The sequence below is a fragment of the Phoenix dactylifera genome, chromosome 9 (assembly GCF_051530095.1).
Source record: "Phoenix dactylifera cultivar Ajwa chromosome 9, Ajwa_hap1_PhDact_Kaust_v1.1, whole genome shotgun sequence".
Lineage (NCBI taxonomy): Eukaryota > Viridiplantae > Streptophyta > Magnoliopsida > Arecales > Arecaceae > Phoenix > Phoenix dactylifera.
In genome coordinates, this window is record NC_143198.1 from 24896530 (window position 1) to 24915022 (window position 18493).

The following is an 18493-nucleotide window of genomic DNA, read 5'->3' on the forward strand; positions in this document are numbered from 1 at the left end:
GACTTTTGGACTAAGCTATATATACACACTACTAGGGAAATTGGAAGCTTGCTCTATATTTCCTGGCTGGTGCAATTTGTTTTCCACTTTTTTTTAAAAAAACTCTTTCCTTGATATGATATACCTCTCCTCATGTGAATCGGCTCAACCCTACACTGGTGATTGATATAAGATGCAGCCTCTTCTTTTAATAAAATTGAATTGAGCTTGTAAAAACTCATGCGAGCATGTGTTTAGTCTCACATTGGTTATTCACTAGATAAATTTTAGAAAACTTATACATGATCAAGAAATTCAAATAATACATTCTAGCTAATCTTTTTGGATGAGATCCTGGATTATTACAAATAATATCAGAGTGGACCTAATCTATAACCCATGGATTAGAGAATATTACAATATGTATTTGCTGGAGCTGACTACCTAATAAGGATGTTAGGGCTTAAATGAGGGAAGTATGTGAGGACCCGTGCGGGCATGTATTTAGTCCCATATTGGTTATTCGCTGGGTAGATTTTGGATACTTATACAGAATCAAGAAACACAAATAATACTTTCTCGCTAGTTTTTTTGGATGAGATCCTGCATTGTTATATAGCTTAATCCAAATTTGAGATGAAAGAAGAAATACTAGGTCTACCCGTGCGAATGGGCAGTGGAGTAGATCAGGGTACTGCATAGAGAGGAAAAAAAAAAGGAGGGAAAAAAAATCCTCGGGTCTGCAGATTGGGTTAGTCCGTGATAATAGGATGCAAGTATTTTGGGATTGGCCTGGCTCTCGGAAGCCCCTTTTCTGTCACATGAGCCTATCATTGCTCCAACAACATGCATTGATGTCTTCATGCATGAAGGTTAGGGTGCACCACCATGATACTGATAACATGATAACAGGTGTCACACAGACAGAGAGAGAGAGAGAGAGAGAGAGAGAGAGAGAGAGAGAGAGAGAGAGAGAGAGATGGGGCGAGGGAGAGTTCACACATCTATCAACTGCCCCTCAAATAGAAACTAGCCCGTGTCTCTGAAAAAGAATGACTGTAACTTTGCCTATGGCCCATGAAGGTAATGATTGGAGAATAAAGATTAGCTGCTCCGTTCTCATTAGCTAGATATCATCAGAATGATTTGAGAGGATAAATTTCAAAGCTTTATTTATGGAAGCTTGACTTTGTTCGGTCATGGTTGGCATGGCCTTTAGGTACTGGTGCTCCATCTGCACGTCTCTTTGATCATTCCATTTTGGATTTTGGAGTGCAGATTGTTTCTACCTACCAAGGTGTCATCACCGCTGCCACGCGTATGCATCTTTGGCAAGAAAGAATGATCGATTTTTTTTCGCGACATCAACTATTGAATCATATCTTGCACAAATCTTCAAGCACTTTGAACTCTCTTTTTTCATCTGCTTGCACATATATGGTAATGGTTATTGCACGATCAAATGAAGCATATTGCAAAAAAAAAATGAATCATTCTTTCGCGCAAAAGATACAACCCAAATCCATAGATAGAGACATGACTTTAATCATGTCAATGTCTGAATACAAGCCAAATCCAAATCCTATGGTTTGCCGTTATTGGCATCTGACAAATGATACTGAGCAATCAATCCCTTAGTTCTTGACACCCAAATGGCTGATCAGGTTTGGCTTTTGTTCTTTTTAATTCCTTTTATAGTTCCATTGGTCTGAGATGAATTCTTAGGGTTCTTGATGAGTCTTAAAGATATAAGTGCCCGTAACCTAATAATAAGATCCTACACTCACTATTGACCATACTAAAATTAGTATTCTTTCATTCAATGCACTTTATTTATTTGTCTTTCAAGGATGGATTAATTTTTTAGATATTGTAAGGTGAGCTGATGGATTTATGAGCTGAGACATGCTCTAGTAGTTATGCTCCTTTGCTTAGCAATCAAATACTCCAAATTAGAGATGGTGCATTGCAAAATATTTAGACTTGGATATAATTATAGTACGGGTGGGTCACCTTTTTCTTTCTCTTAAGAAAAAAGAATGCGTTGGTGGATTTCAAGGGCCTGAAAATATGGCCACTAAAGGTTTTGGGTTGACCAGGCATGAGCTTAGCTAATTAGAACCAAGTTCGCTAATTAAGAAGAGGCTATATAGGCTTGGGGGAGGTTTTATATTTAGATTTTATTTTTGGATTTAGGTAGAGCTTAGCTCTACTCGAGCTTTCTTCTGGCCTAAAATTGGTTGTCTGAATGCAATCCCTCAAAGGTTAAATGTGCCCATCTTTTTGCATGCGATGAGTGGAATAAGCATTATATAATGTGCTTTAATACTCTCAACAAAGATATTGTGTTCCGGGTAGAACTAGGATAATCACTTAGCACTAATATAGAGAAGGAAAGCTATGTGTGTATAAGACCACCATAAAATAGCCATTAAAATCTATGGATGAGAATAAAACTCTCAATCAATATGGATTAGTTATAAAATGACAGTCAATTCAATCAAAAGGTGAACCTTTATAAAAACCTAGGCATTTACAAGATTGGCGGGCTCTAGTACCATGTTAAGATTTTATCTGAAAATTCAAATATTTAGATAGATGGATCCAAAAATATATAAGCACCACAAAATTTTTTAATCTATCTGATGTTGAACTATTATTACACTACAGGAAAAAGAAGTAATACCGACATTTTTTATATCGTTTACTGATACTTATAAGCGTCGGTAAATACCCGCCCGACGCTACCTAAAGCATCGTCGAAGCGTCAGCTATATCTGAGATGAAAATTTTTTTTTCCGATGCTTTAAAGCGTCGGCGAAAGCATGCCAGCCCAACCTGATGTTTTTTAACGACGCTTTAAAGCATCGGGAGTTGAATTTTTTTAAAAAAATTAAAAATATAATTACATGTCATAAATTACATTATAACAATATGAACCTGCATTACATTTACACTGACATAAACATTTCAAGTCATTCGAAATATTCATATTGTCATATATGATTAAATTTACATAATAAGTTTAGAATTACAATGTACTTTGAAAAATATAAGAAATATACATATCAAACTTTCTAAAAAATAGTCTAGAAAGAATCAAGAACTGAATTCAGCACCATCATCTCTACGAGCTGTTGAAGTATCAGGAATCTACAAAAAAAAAAGAGAGAAACTTTAGAAGTTAGAAATATGAAAATCATTAACTCATACAAAATAAGTGATAATTATGTAAAGTATTCAAATATATATAGTTATTTACGTGAGGAAGGAGAAATCATTGTAACATAGATGAAATATGCTCAAGCTGATAATGCAAAGTTTGTTGTTCTGCTTCAGCTCCGCTATCTCTACTTGATGGCTCTACTTTAGCTCCTCCATCTCTACTTGATGGCTCTGCTTCAGCTCCGCTAACTCTACCTGATAGCGATCCTTCAACTCTTTAATAGTTGCCCGAAGACTACTAATATCTGCAGTGCTACTACCTTCTCTGGCATTTTTTGTATACCTGCTCACTGCAGACAACTGAGTGGGGGTAACTCGAATACCATAACATCTCACTCGACTATAACGCTTTGGGCCCATCAATTCAGCGAGCACCTGAGCTTCGACATGACTGGCCGCATCGGATGATGATGACTCTCCAATGCGCTCTGAAATAAGAGTTGTTGCCCTGTCCTATATCTTTAAAAAAAAAGTCATATTAATGTATGCTAATAATAGAACTAATAAAAATATCGTTGTACAAGTCAAAAATGAATACATATAACTATATCTCTTGACTCCTTTCGAACAAAGCTGCCATCTCGGTGGGTGTGAGTCATCTTATAAAACTCCACCATACCAGGCTCCCTTCTAGTATCATCTATCTACAATAAAAAGTATATTGACAAGCTATATATCATGATATATGCTATATGATAGAACAGTTTAAGATAGTTTCAAAGAATTTCAAAAAAACCTACAAATTCAGCTCTACGCTTCGCAAAACTCATCGAGCCTGAGTATGAAGAATAGTCTGAGATGGTCATGCAGCTCTACCAATATTGAAATATGTCTTCCCAAAAAAAGAGTAAACAATATAATATATTTAATGTATAAATTTGTAATCTATATAATTAGTAAATACAATCTAAGGTATTGAAAAATAATACACAACCTAAGCTTTCTTGTAAAACAAGTAGTGGACAAGCTTCCTCCACTGATGAGGGATTACATCAGGAGGACAAACACGGGCAACCTCCTCTTCTGTCATACCATCGTGCTTCTAATCCGCTTTTAACTTTGCCCTATATTATTTTCACTTGCGGTTGACAGACTTCAGCACCCAATTATGACTTTCTTTAGGAAGCAAAAACTTACCCTACACCAAAGTAAAGAATGTTATAACAATGTTAAATCAAAAAATAAAATTGTGATAGTAAGCAAATTCAATTCTTTACCTCAATAACTATAAGAAGCTCAACCTTATACGAAGAAAATATTTCATTCCATTTTGTATAGTTGAGCAGACACAACTGACCCTTCCGCGCAACCGATCCTAGAAAAGTCGATAAAATGCTTGCAGCCCTCTTGATGGGCTGCCCTAGTTCATTGCAATGGACGACGATCTTCTCATCCTCACGTAGGCTCCACAAGTCTCATTTTCAAGTGGGTCCTCGTGTCCTCCTCAATCTCTCCGGTCCTTCTCGTCGGGCTGCTGGGATCGCAGGGAATGATCAAAAGAAGATCCTACTTGAGAGTGTTGAAACTTAATATCTCTGAATCGTTTTCCTCGCGGCATGTTGTTACCTGGTATACACAAAAAAGAATCAATATTAGTTAAATGATAAATAAAATCTAAATGAATTGCTAATTAATTCAATGTATAAAAGTAATTTTTTTCTTACCATTAAGAAACTATATGTCTCATTCAACATTCGTCCTAACCAAACTCATAGAATTCAGTTTATCAATTGGCAGAACATTAAAAGGCATTCTTAGGAAAAAAAAATTTACTACCAAACTATACCTTGATGTTCTTAGCGGGCATGGCACAGATTCTAGTTAACTAAATATCACCGTAAGCGTGAAGTGCTCGCTCCATTGTGGAGATGTACCATATGTTTAAAAGATTAAAAAGAATCTGATTGCTGTATGGAATGATATTAAAGTCACATTAATTCCCACCTTCACAAGTAAAGAATAGGAAGCAATATGGAATGACTTGGAAAAGAAAAAGATGCATGCAATGAGAACAATCCATCCTTCATAAGAATTTCTGAGAAGACTATTACTATTGCAAGAAAATATTTAGCCACTAAATGAACATGTCAATAGAATGAGGGGAGTTGTGGGAATAGAACCCCTCCATCTAACATGGCTAACATCAATCAAAACCAACTCCTTTTGAGTGCCATGGACGATAAGGTCCACGGAATAGAAGAGTTTTCCTCTCTATATGGATTCAGAAAATAATTTGCTAATTTTTCCCATTAGTTAGAGCCCACACTTCAGCGATCAAAGCCACATCAAATATTTGCCTGGGATACTATCTTCTGCCCTTTCCCCTCCCGAGTGACTCCTTTTCCATATCTCAAGTGAAATGATCCCTTGATGTGACCATGGAAAAAGATAAGGCAGATTGGAAGATTAGCAACGTACATGCCAGCAAGGAAGAAGCCTTTGAGGGATTACAGATGACCACTAGGGCATTTTCTTGAGTAAAATCAAAGTAAATTGAATTGCAGAAAAAACAACAATTCAAACGAAAAATACCTTTATAATTAAGAACACAAGTTTAAGTTTTAAAAAAATAATAATAAAATAGAAACCAAGGACGGAGGTAGGGAAGGAGAGAAAGAGAGAAAGAAGAGAAGAAGAGGAGGAAGGAGAAGAGAAGGGAGGAGGAGGAGGAAGAAGAAAGGAGGCTAATTTTCATTCATCGTTCATTAACCTTAAACAAATATATGCCCCATATATATAGGGTCACAAAATAACAAATAGGTCATTACAAAGAAAACAATCTAAAAAGGGCCCCCAAATGACAATATGTAAATAAATGCAACCAACATAAAATAAAATAACATAAATCAATCTAGCCACAACGAAAGTGGCTGGACCGTCCTTCTGCGGCAACCGTAATCCCGCAAAACAATCAGTCCGGTACTGGTGTCCAGACCTACCTGAAGGATTAGAAAATGTCATGAATATCATCTTCGTAGGTAGTGCAGCTCTTAAGTTAATCCAAGATCTCAAACCCTCATAATTATATGCATGTGGCTTTTTACCTTCCAAAAAAAAAGAACTTTTTTTGGCTTTTCATTTCTCAAGACTTACCAGAGCATAATATTACATAGCTGGATGGGGCTTTTATCTCTGGAGATCATTATACATATCTATTTAATCTCTTTTAAGTTCTACTCAACCATGGTGATAGTTTATTTGAAGTCATCCTCCATTTATAACACCGCTAGGCTCCCCAAGTCGGTAAACATAAATTGTAGAAAGATAATCCATTGCCAACTCCCATTACCCATGAAATAGAAAGAATTTTCAAAATCACACTGCTCGAAGAGATTTGCCAATTGGTGGTAGATGTTGGAATCTCTCTGAAAGAACCATCATACTCCTGAAAAACATAAAAGATCATACAACCTCAATCCGTCCAAGATACTCCGTGAGATCATATTCGTTGGAGCTTCATGAAGATGATGGGTTAAGATTCATGGTAAAATCAGTATGTGAAACCACCTTGTACTGGTTTTGAGACTACAGAGTTTCCAGCATGTTCATCCATGATGTGAGCGTTCATATTTGTTGTCCACACACAATCATCAGTACCGGAATAAAAGAATATTTCATTTAGGTTAAAAATTTTATGTCAGACCTTACCTAGTTAGATCCATGTTTCACATGTTCAAATGACAATGGAAAGATGATATTTTCCATGAGCACCTGGCTTCATAGAAGGTGCAGTGGTGCATCAGGTAACCCACATCAGTGAAACTAAAATGCTCACTTTTTGAGAATTAATTGACCTCTTCATTGATGAACAGAAAATATTCCAATGACCCATAAAAGAAAAGGGACTGAAAACAAGAAATTAAAATGGAAGCTGCAAATTGGTACTGAACGAAAGTAAGCATTCAGCATACGAATCATTAAGATATAAGGCTTTATTTTTGTAACCTATCTTTGCCTCTAAAAATCTTTTGAATTACGGCCTTTTTCTCAAACGGAGGGAGATGAGGTCAGCCGGTCGGCGGAGGGAGGAGGAGAGGAGGGTCGCTCGGCGCCGGAGAGAAGGGAGGGGGAGATGAGCTTGGCATCGGACGCCGCTCAGCGCCAGAGAGGACAAGGGCCGGTCGCTCGTTGTCGGAGAGGAGGGAGGAGAAGAGGAGCTAGGGCTTGATCGGGATGCAAAATGAGAAGGAGGGGGGCGGCCACTAGTTTTGTTGTGAATTTGACTTTTGACGATGCTTATACGCATCGTCTTAGGCAAGTAAGTACGACGACGCTTATTAGCGTCGTCTATTGCCGACACTTTTAAGCAAATTTTGACGCTAAAACGAAAATTGTATGTATATCAACATGCCTCCATCTCTCATAATATAGATTTTCATCTCTCCATGCTCCATGGATTGCCTTTAAATTAAGAGATCCCCCGTCTTTTTTACTTGTTCCTTATCCATATTTAATTGTTTGCAAGAGATGACCCTAGAATCAAGCTACGAGCGACAACAGATGGCATATGCACGCTATGTACTTCAGATGCTGTCTTCAACAAGTTGGCTTGATTGGATGAGAGGTGAATTGCATTTATCAAAAAGAGCCAACAAGGTGCTTTTTTTTTTTTTTTCTTTCAAAGACTTCCCTGATGATGGCAAACCTCCGGCTGAAGCAAATCATAATCTCAGGGTCCCGGCTATCCAAAGCCAAAGCTATTCCTATATTCCCTGCACTCTTGGCACCTCTTGTTGTGAGCTTGGAATCCCAAGTCCTTATTATTAAGGATCCAACCAACCTCTCTAACCATCCCAAGCTACGAAGCCATGCCTCGCATCAAGTATGCTTCGGATTCCGATGAGCAGCAACCAACATTCACCACCTCTAGAAGCCGTCTTGGCCACCACAGATCTCTCCATGAACTCTTAGGTGGAGGAAGAGGTACTGTAATCCATTTCTCTACAAATCTCTGAAGCCATCTAAATATTCTCTATTTGTTTTTGAAGTCAAACACGCGAACTTATAACTCTCTCGTGCATGGATTGATTTCTCTAGTTGCGGACATCTTGCTATGGCGGAACAAACATTTATCGGCGGCAATTTTGGCTGGGGCCACGTTGATATGGTCTCTTTTTGCGGTGGCCGAATACCATTTCGCCACCCTCCTGTGCCACATCTCCATGATGGCCATGCTTGTGGTCTTCATCCGGTCTAATATGCCGTATCTGTTCGATCGGTAATCACCTTTCGGATTTTATGTTCTTTCTTTTTCTTTTTTTTCTTCAATTTTAGATTCTAATATGAAGACCGTTTCAGGCTTTTCTTTTGTGTGCTCTCAAGCTAGAAAAAGAGCAGCTTTAGCAAATATTTTGGATTAAATGACATGGACATTTTCCATAACGAGTTCTTACTACATGGAGTAATACCAAAATCTACAACTCATTCTTTCAGGTCTCCTTTCAAGATCCCTCAAGTAATTTTGTCGCAACGTGACATCAAGGAAGTTGCACTAGCCTTCCAGGGCAGACTCAATCACTTCATTTCCATCTTCCATGACATTGCTCGCGGAAAAGACCTCAAGCAATTCCTATTGGTAGAAGATCTATCCCTTTTATATGCACTTGATCTTTTCCCGGCAATGCATTAATTCTGTTCTTCTTCATTTTGTTTAGGCCATGGCTTCCCTTTGGATATTGTCAGTGGTAGGAAGTTATTGCAGCTTCATCAGCCTCTTGTATCTCTGTAAGCTCTATGAAAAATTAATCGATGTTTATTACCTCTACATAAGATTGAAGGCTTGCTTCTTTTGTAGGCTTTCTGTGCATTCATATCCTGGCAGCTTTATATGAGAGAAACGAGTACGAAGTCAATCGTCTAGCTACCAAGGGAAGCCAAGACCTCAGGAAACTCTACATGACGCTGGATTCCAAGGTTCTCGGGAAGATTCCAAGGGGCCCAGTCAAGGAGAAGAAATTCAAATAAAATTATTTTCGCTTCTTGTTGGGAAGGCAACACTTGGCTCGGGCATAAAGTAACATGATGCTACCTTGTCGAAGATCTTATGCATGTAAACGGGCTCCATATCAATTAATGACTCTATTCATATTAAAACCAAAGAGTTTTATCTAGTTGTTCATCTTGAAAACTCTATTGAAAACAGAAGGTAACCATCCGTGTTTAGGTCTAGGCAACCTTAATTCCCAGATGATATGCAAGGGAAAATATACTAAAGTAAATGTCAAAGTTTGTAATATGTCAACCATTGACTCTGCAAAGACAGCTTATTGCACTTAATAATGGTGCCAGCAAGATCTGGAATGTGGAGTTTTTGTGCATGACTCTTTTTTTTTTTTTTTTTGGTTAAAAACGGCATTTTATATAGCTCTAACGTGAGTACAGACTGCCAGGTCAAACAAAAGTAAAAAATACAGATAAGAAGGTAAAACTGCCAATGATGTCTAGATGAACTCTCCGGAGTGGCGAGCTACAAATGAGGTAACCCAGTCTGCTGCTCTATTCGTCTTCCCAAACATATGAGCTGCCTGGAAAAAGGTAAACTCCCTGGTCGGTCGACGTATCTCACCAATCAATGGGGGTTCATCCCCATACATATCCACACCACAGATCTAGTCAACCACCAAGGAGGAATATCCCCCTTAAGACACACCCTATCGGCTCCGAGAACACGCCTCGCATAGGAGATATCCTTCCAGGCTGCCCGTAACTCTGCCCCAACAACGGTCAAACCCGTGCATGACTTTCCCAACATTGTGGCTTTAAAGAAATATAATATATGCTTTCATCTAAGTTAGCTGCACAAAAGGATTCGGAGTTGAGCGTCATATGGAAATATTTGCATGCATGAGTAAATCAAACATCCTATGCTGCCTTTTGTCCAATTTTTTTTAACCTTTTCCATCATCATTATATGCCCATATATGCGTAGAAGATATTACAGACTTGTTTGTTGCTATATTTTAAATTTCAGGAGCTTTTAGTCGGTAAAAGTAATGGATAAGTTGTATATCCAGGATACTAATATCACCATGTCGATAATATCTAAATGCGTATGACAATCCCAATCAGGCAACGTCAGGGTTAAGCTTCAGCATTATATACCAGACTTCGGCGCGAGCCATGCACATGAAAATGCGAGGCAGGAAGTGAAAAATAAAGTGAAGATGAGGCATGCATGGATGACCTGCTGCCACACATGCATGATGCCCGAGAGTTAATATAGTAGAACATAAGAAGACCAGGTTTAGTGATGAATGGAAATAGGCTTCAGCGACTACTCCAAAGCCAAGAAAACATCATTTACAACATATTTCACAAGTCACGGCTTATTGTAGATTGCTTCAATATTCCATGTTCTTTTTCTTAGACAAGATGTACATAACAAAAGAAGACCAGTCAGGCAACTGACACAGAACATAGCCCTTAAACACTTTTGCAGGAGTTAAAGGTGGATTGAGAGAGAGAGAGAGAGAGGGAGGGAGGGAGGGAGGGGAGAAATTTTTAGTTGGATCATATCTATGTCTGGGTTTGTGGATCAATCTTACTACGAACCAACATGTCTATATTGCTTCCTTTCCTTCTTATCTTTTTTATCCTTGTGCATGTTGGCTTGTAGTTGGACCGACCTCTCATTGAGCTGGTGGACATGATCCAACTAATAATTGTGTATGAGAGATACTATTCACTCTTCTAATTGTTAATGTCAACATAAAATTGACATTTTTATAAAATTTATATATTTCTAAATCTCTTGACAATTTTTTTTTTTATAGTTTTACGTAAGGTCCTCGCAACCAATTAAACTTGTCTCGTATTGTCACAAAATATTTCTAGGATAAGTTTGTAGAAGAGAATATCCCGTACCTACTTTCTCTACTTTTTTTTGCATTTTGGTACTGTATAGTTATAGTGTATGCAGTCCAATCCAAGCCACCTAGAATCTGACATGGAATTGAAATAGGTTGGTAGGTTGGATTAGAGATGGCAGACGCATATCTATCGGTGCAATCTTTTAGCATTTTGCCTAATCCACATTGTTATTTGTTAGAACCAGATGTTGATCTAGCAAGATGCTTAATAAAATATTTAAATTATATAAAAAAATTTTAACAATTGTAATAAAATAATAGTAAAGAAATATCTGGCTTGTGAGGTGTGAGAGGCATGCCAAGAGACGCACTATCCTAAAGCCGTTGTTGCTTCTCCACGTGCAGGTATTGGCGGTCAACGATGGCTCCAAGATACAATCCAAACAGCTCACAACGGGCCTAATCTACAATGCACGTCTGTAGTAGACAGATTATCTAGTCTATATCGATTGTCCAAAATATAAAATAATATATATAATTGTATAAGAGAGAATGGTGGTAAGGAGAGACTATGAGAGCAAGAAGAAGACTTTTGTGTTATGTTATTTTTAGGTGCAAAGAATGGCTCATATATTTTGGCCTTTTATAACCTAACCATAACTGTTGAATACTTATGGCCTCATTAAGGCTATAATGAGAGGTAATGGAAAGTTTTGAAACTTCCAAATCGAATTTGAAATACCTAGAGATTACAACAATTTTTTTAAAAAAATTTGGGGGTTACAAATTTTTTTTATTAACACCTCTTTAAAACTTTTAAAACTCATTAAAATTCCAACAGCAGAAACCACGCAGAAATAGAGAGGAGGAGAGGGCGGTCGGAGAAGCGGAGGGAGAATTGCTGCTGGGTATTATTTTCTATTTATCCGACAAAAGGAAGATCTCATACTCCTCGCCTCTCTCTTCCCACAAGCCCATCTTCTTGCTTGCTGATATAAATAAAAACAGATAGATACATGAAAGAGTATGTAAATGATGGAGCAACATCTCAGTTGTGTCGCTTGTAAGGCCTAATAGTCCCACATCAGAAAGACTCGTTCCAGAGTCTGGACATATGAGGCAGGTGTCTCCAAATCATGCAGACAAGTTTTGGGAAGAAAACAAAACCGAAGAAGGATGAAGGACGATTACATAATGCCCTGGAACCGGACAATATCTGGCAGGGAAGCCCTGTGTTTCCCCCTTATGTGGCCTCAACGTAGGCACTGAGTGCCTCACGTGCCCCGCGCAGGCGGGGGCATGACATCCCCAACATGGTGTCAAAACTGGGATTGAAACTGAATCAGATTCATGGCTGGTGGATGTCCTTTTAAATACTGTTTGGCGCATCAATAATTGTACTCGTGAGTGCAGTATCCTGATTTTCTTTTCTTTTCTTTTCTTTTCTTTTTTTAAAAAAAAGAGGTAAAATTCTTCACAGAAACATAGGAGAATAATCAATTGGGAAGTCCGAAGACAGGGGTCCCATACTTCCTATGATGGTGGTCACTGATTCTTTGTTCTTTCATCTGCATCACTGCTTTCCTGATTGCCTTGTAGATTCTGCTGGAAATATTAGCGGTTGATGTCCTTGTAAAGGAATATTTGATGAGTTAGTTGGGTGATCGAATATGTCGACTACTGCTGAGCATATTTGTAATATATTCCAGCTGATTAATAATTTGGCTGCAGTGTTTTAAAGCCTGTTGTATATTATGATTCTTGTGATTAATTTGGCTGTGTAGTTTCTATTTTATAATGGTAAGCCTTGACATTGGAAAATATTGGTTCTTTGGCATTGTAATTTCTATTTTATACTGAGATCCAGTAACTCTTGGCCTCATGTCATGTGAATTAGCTGTCAGAACAAAATGCAATCTAAAAACAATGATGTCACAAACTTTTTTTCTCTCTTTGTATAATTAAATAAGATATCACTCACCAAGCAACAATAATCTCTACAATCTACTCAAGCAATTAATAGGCAAAAATAATCAAGCAATCTACACATAAGAGGCAACACAATTTTTTAACGTAGAAAACCCTTCTATGTAAAGGAAAAAAAAAAACTATGGGACCTAGTCCAACAAAAAACTTCACTATTTAAAATAATGAGATTATAATAGATCCTCTCTAGTTCAACTAAAGGCTGCACAAACATTAACAACATTTAATCTTGGCTTCCACAACAAAAACATTCATCACCAATAAGGCGGATTTCAACAATAAATAACAAAATAGAGAATAAATTTCACCAAGTGTTAATACTTGAAATAATTAATAAATAAGGATTTTTTGTGTACAAATAAAGAAGGTTTTTTTTTCTTTGTATAATTAATAAAGAAGGCTTTTCAAAGATCCAAACCGTTTGGAAACAACATACTGAAATTTCAGTCAATTTAGGATACAATCAACCATCCAATTATCCGACAAAGTAGCATATTTTCTATTTCTTTTCTTCTCTATTTTTTTTTCTCTCTTCCGTTTCCATGGAGCCCCACGACTCCGGTTTTCTTTTCAATTCCGCTCACCAAAACAGGTGGTTTTCTTCTTATCTTTTTTTATTATTTTAAATTTAAATGAGGGGGGTTCCGCATGAGGAGCGACCACACCAACATTAGCTTGCTGGTATATCGTAGACTCTACTGTACATTAAATCGTTATACCTTTGCTAGCCGCTGGTAACCCAAGCATTTGTGTATCGATCTGTTTCAAAGATCACAAACACAATTTTGTTCCTCATCTTGTGACCGTTCAAGAGGTTGGTGTATGTTGTGGCTTGGTTTCTTAGGCTGCCATATCCAAAGAACTGGTGCCATGTATTTTGCTTGGAGCCTTACTAATCCTGAATAACACTAGATGCCCGGCATCTCAGTCGACTGGAACTCACAATTATCCTGGATGAGAAAATTTGGTGCCCTTAAAATTTTGTGAACATGAAATTGCGAATTGTCATTTTAGTGAATCACAACAGCTTATTCCACAACTTATATATTGTTGGTTCGTGTCCGTCGGACGATCGTGTGGCATCGCGGATTTTACTACTGGGATACCATGTCCAAAATCTTATTGAGATGCAGGTGGTGCCAATTGCTTAGAGATAAGAAATTACATTCGATTATTGTGATTTTCTTCATCCCAACTTGAAGCCAAATAACAGTAAACACAAATTTAGCTTTGCACTAATGCGGCAGTTGCCTAATTTAAACATTTCGTTTGATGACTTTCTGCAAACATCTCTGATTCAATGTCTTACAGTGAGACGTGCACTTTTCATAGTTGATCAAATGATCGGTGTCATGACTGTCCAAGTGCTTTTTCGCTCTCCTCACACATGAAGGCAATAATAATGGGGAGATCTCTTCAAATTCGTGTTCTATTCATATTTTTCGATTTAACATATAATTTATTTTAAATTATTTGCAATCTACTAGGTCAGGCTGAAAGTAGTGGTCAATTTTAAATTTGAGTCTGAGTAACAATTTACAAACCCAATATGTGAATACGATGTTACTTTATTCTAAAAGTACATTTGGTTCGAAACTAGAGCCGGAATTGGAATGGAAATCATAATGGTCATATTTCTCAATGCATTCGACTCATGACTGAAATCGAAATCATCTAGAGCCACCGTGGTGGTAGCATAGTTGAAACAGGGCTTTGTTTCTTCCGAAGTAGTGTAGGTTCGAAATGCGCGGGCGTCGATTAAACGTAAGAACCAGATGCCCCTCGTCTGGATGCGCTCGTTGGGAGCGCCATCTGGTCCAGCTGGTACTGAGGTGGCATACTCACATGTGGGGTAACCCACGGGTCGGAAAGGGTACACGAAAACTTGCAGCCTGCATCGAATATTTTCTGGTAGAAGGAGGGCCCAATAGGGGCTGCTATCTAGAAGAGAGTCTAAATCCCCCAAGGTTTTGAAGTCCGTTTTGGCCTCAATGTATCTTGAAGTCATAGTCTAAGATAAAGGAGTTGGAGAAAGCCTACCTTTCTATATCTAGAGCTCTAAAACTGCACAGGCCTTGTACCTCGTTTCTTTTAAATCAAGGAGAAGACATTCCAAACTCTTTGGAGTGGGCAGTAGCCTAACGGTCGCAGCAACCAATAGAGGGGGTCTGATTCAGATCCTGGAAGGGCTGTTTGTTCAAATATTTTTCATGATTTCATTAGCTGGACCCTTCCTTTCTCCTTAAACAAAGAAATTAAGAGAGAGAGAAAAAAAGAAAAGGAGGAAAGGAAAAACTGAACGAACAATTCATAGAAATATTTATAAAGAGTTCTCCATAGGATTATTCTTCTCTTCCAGGCAGCATCCTCCCAAACCTTGACGGATAAAAATACTAATATTCTTTTCCCCCATTTATTCTCCATTTAAATATGAGAATTTTGTCGAAGTTATAATCGATCAACCAAGAAATTTATAACATTGATCATTAAAAGCCCTGATAATGAAATTGAGGCATGTTTTGTTAGAAGAAAAAATAGTTTTGATATGGTATCATCAGATCACAGTTACAATCAGAAAATAAGAAGAAAGAAGGGCGGAATAACCCAAGCGGGGGAAAGAAAAGAACCCCAACGGCTTAGGATTTCGACGAGGAGTTCCTCCTCCGCCGCGAGGAGAGATTAACCCTCGGGCATCCGGATCGTCGTTCAGGCAGCGGCTGATCGGCGTCGAAATCGATGTCGGAGAAGGAGGAGGAGGAGGAGGCGAGGCGGTGGCCGGGTCCTCCTCCTCCGCCGCCGCCGCGGCAGCAGGCGGAGGAGTGGGAGAGGCGGCGGGCGGCTTGGAAGGCGAGCTTGAGGGGGAGCTTGACGCAGCACCAGAGGACCGATAGCGGGCAGCAGAGGCACAGCACGCAGGAGGCGGCGGCGCACTCGGCGGCCGTGTGGGCGCAGCCGCTTGTCGTCGTCCGAGAGGGAGGAGGAGGGCAGCGAGTCGGCCGGGTTCCCATTTCCGGGCCACTGCCAACTGGATTCTTTTCTGTTTTCTATATTTATTCGATTGTTTTTAAGGTTAAGAAACCAAGAATGTGAAAGCTCTTTTTCTAGTCCAGACTCCAGACTCTGTTTTAGCCACTTGTCTCTCCATCTATCTCTTATTTTCCGCATTTGTTTTGTTTGTTGGGCTTTGCCCGACGATGCCATGCTCGTGCCCAGGCCCAGCCCATGTAAGGGTGTAAGATCCAAAAAGAAAAATAAAAAAAAAGTTTACAAGAAATTATACTCTAAACCACGCCAATGCCCTTATTTTAGTTCTATAGAAACGAAATTAGGTGATTGGTGGGTACACCGCTACGTGCGGTATATGGTGTAAGATATAATTTCTCTTAGTTTAGCGGCTAGAATTACTTGAAGGTTGGTGTCACTAATCTAGATTGAAGCCCTATTTATGTTATTTTATATTTTATTATTTTAATAAACTAGAAACCTTGAAGCCTTATTTATGTTATTTTATATTTTATTATTTTAATAAAGTACAAACCCTCCTGAGCCAAGGTCCCTTTGAATTTGTCCTAGAAGCGTTGCTTCCTTCGTTCGATCAAAAGGACCATTCACACAAAATCTGAGATGAGTTGGTAAATCTGAGATGAGTTGGTAGAGAGGTTGCGGAAAACTCACCACTCCAGACTTCTAATGAGATTGAGAGAAGAGCTGCTCCATCCAACAAAGATGCCCCAAGCAGGAAGTCACGTTGATAGAGAAATGATGCCCCAAGCAGGAAGTCACGTTGATAGAGAAAAGATGTCCCAACCTCAAACCTCACCTAAAAATTTTGCATAGGTGTTCAAAATAACTGATGTGGAACTACTATAGGAAAAAGGAGAAACGCCAACGCATATACGCCGACGCTTCTTAAAATGTTAGTAATTTAAAAGCGTCGGCGGTCACAATGGTAGATCTGAGATGGGAGGATTAGACGACGCTTAAAAGTGTCGTCGGAGTCCCACGACGCTTCTCATTTCACCCACCCCACCCACATATACAAAGCCCCCTCCCGATCCCTAACCCCTCCAGCCGCCTGCTACCTGCCGCCCTCCTTATCCCTAATCCCTGATCCAGAGCCATGGCCATGGTCCAGCTTCAAATAGGTGGAGGAGATGCTCCAACCCCAAAGAAAAGTGACGGTCCTTTTCTTCTCTCCTCCTCCTCCTCTCTCTCTCTCTCTCTCTCTCTCTCTCACTCCCCTCCCTCTATTTATATTTCTACTTCGTTTTAGGGTTTCGATCCGGCGGAGAGGGGATGGCGATGGAGGAGAACACTGGATGGCGACAGAGAGAGGGTTATGAGCACCGGCGGAGAGCTGCACGTCCTTGCCGTCGACGATAGCTCCATCGACCAAAGGGGTTTTCATATTTCTCCATGGTGCCGGAGCGTTTCTCCATCTTTCCTTTCTAATTTTTTTCCTCCCCTTGTTATTTATCTTCATTTCTTTGCTTTTTTTATTCTTTTTGTTCCTTTTTTTATTCTTTTTCATCTTCTTTTCTCTTTCCGTTCTTCATTTTTTTCTTTTTTTTAGATAAATGATATAGTTTCAGAGAACAAACTTTGATTGAATTTTTTTCTCTCTCTCTCTTTTGCAGTGATGCCTGTGGATAGCGGGAAGAGAGATCTGGAGCTCCTGGGCTAGGTATGGCTATTTATTTAAATCTTTTTAAGCTAGGTTGGCATGCGTTTATTTTTCCTTAGGATTAATATGTGAATATAAGATTTCGGTTTACTAGATGCCAGAGATGACCGGGTATTGGAAATGGAATAGAGTATATTTGTAAGCTAGGTTGCCTCTTCCTCTTCTTCTTCGTCGCCTCCGAATGATCAGGGCTTATAAGCCATCCTCAAGGCCCCCAGAGATTTATAAATATTTTTTTAAAAAAATTATTTACAACGACGCTTATAAGCGTTAGAATAGAGTATATTTTTTTTTGTAGGAATAGGGATTTGCCGACGCCTATAAAGCATCGGTAAATTCCTGTTTTTGCCAACGCTTTCATGTAGCGTGGGCAAAAACTTTTGCCACTCCGGTATCGCCGACGCTTTTGCGATGCTTTAATTAGCGTTGCCGGAACTTTAGCCAACGCTTATAAGCGTCGGTAAAGTTTAGAAAAAACGTCGGAAAAGATGAGTTTTCCTGTAGTGAACTAAACACACGCTTGCATAGGTCCTCACATATTTTTCCAATTCAAACTCTGACGTCCTCATCAGGCTAGGGGGTCTAAATCCATTCAAATTAGTCCCACACACGCTGGCATAGGTCCTCACATATTGTTTCTATTTAAACTTTGATGTCCTCATCAGGCTAAGAGTCTAAATCCATTAAAATTTATTCACAAATACCACAATCAGTCTGTGGTCGGTCTCCATGAGTCCATGTTGCAGTATCTCCTAGTCCACATGGGCCATAGACTAGGTTCGCTCTAATACCATTTGTCACAACCCAAGAT

General features: G+C 38.9%; 1 protein-coding gene across 1 annotated transcript; it reads left to right on the plus strand.

The window, feature by feature from the left end:
• The first annotated feature begins 7913 nt into the window (after window positions 1-7913).
• Window positions 7914-9492, plus strand: LOC103709363 (reticulon-like protein B6). Its single transcript, XM_008794662.4, has 5 exons — window positions 7914-8127; window positions 8242-8422; window positions 8638-8779; window positions 8859-8928; window positions 8999-9492. The coding sequence occupies exons 1-5, from the start codon at window positions 8013-8015 to the stop codon at window positions 9166-9168; spliced, it is 678 nt and encodes a 225-aa protein (XP_008792884.3). The 5' UTR covers window positions 7914-8012; the 3' UTR covers window positions 9169-9492.
• Window positions 9493-18493: the final 9001 nt, after the last annotated feature.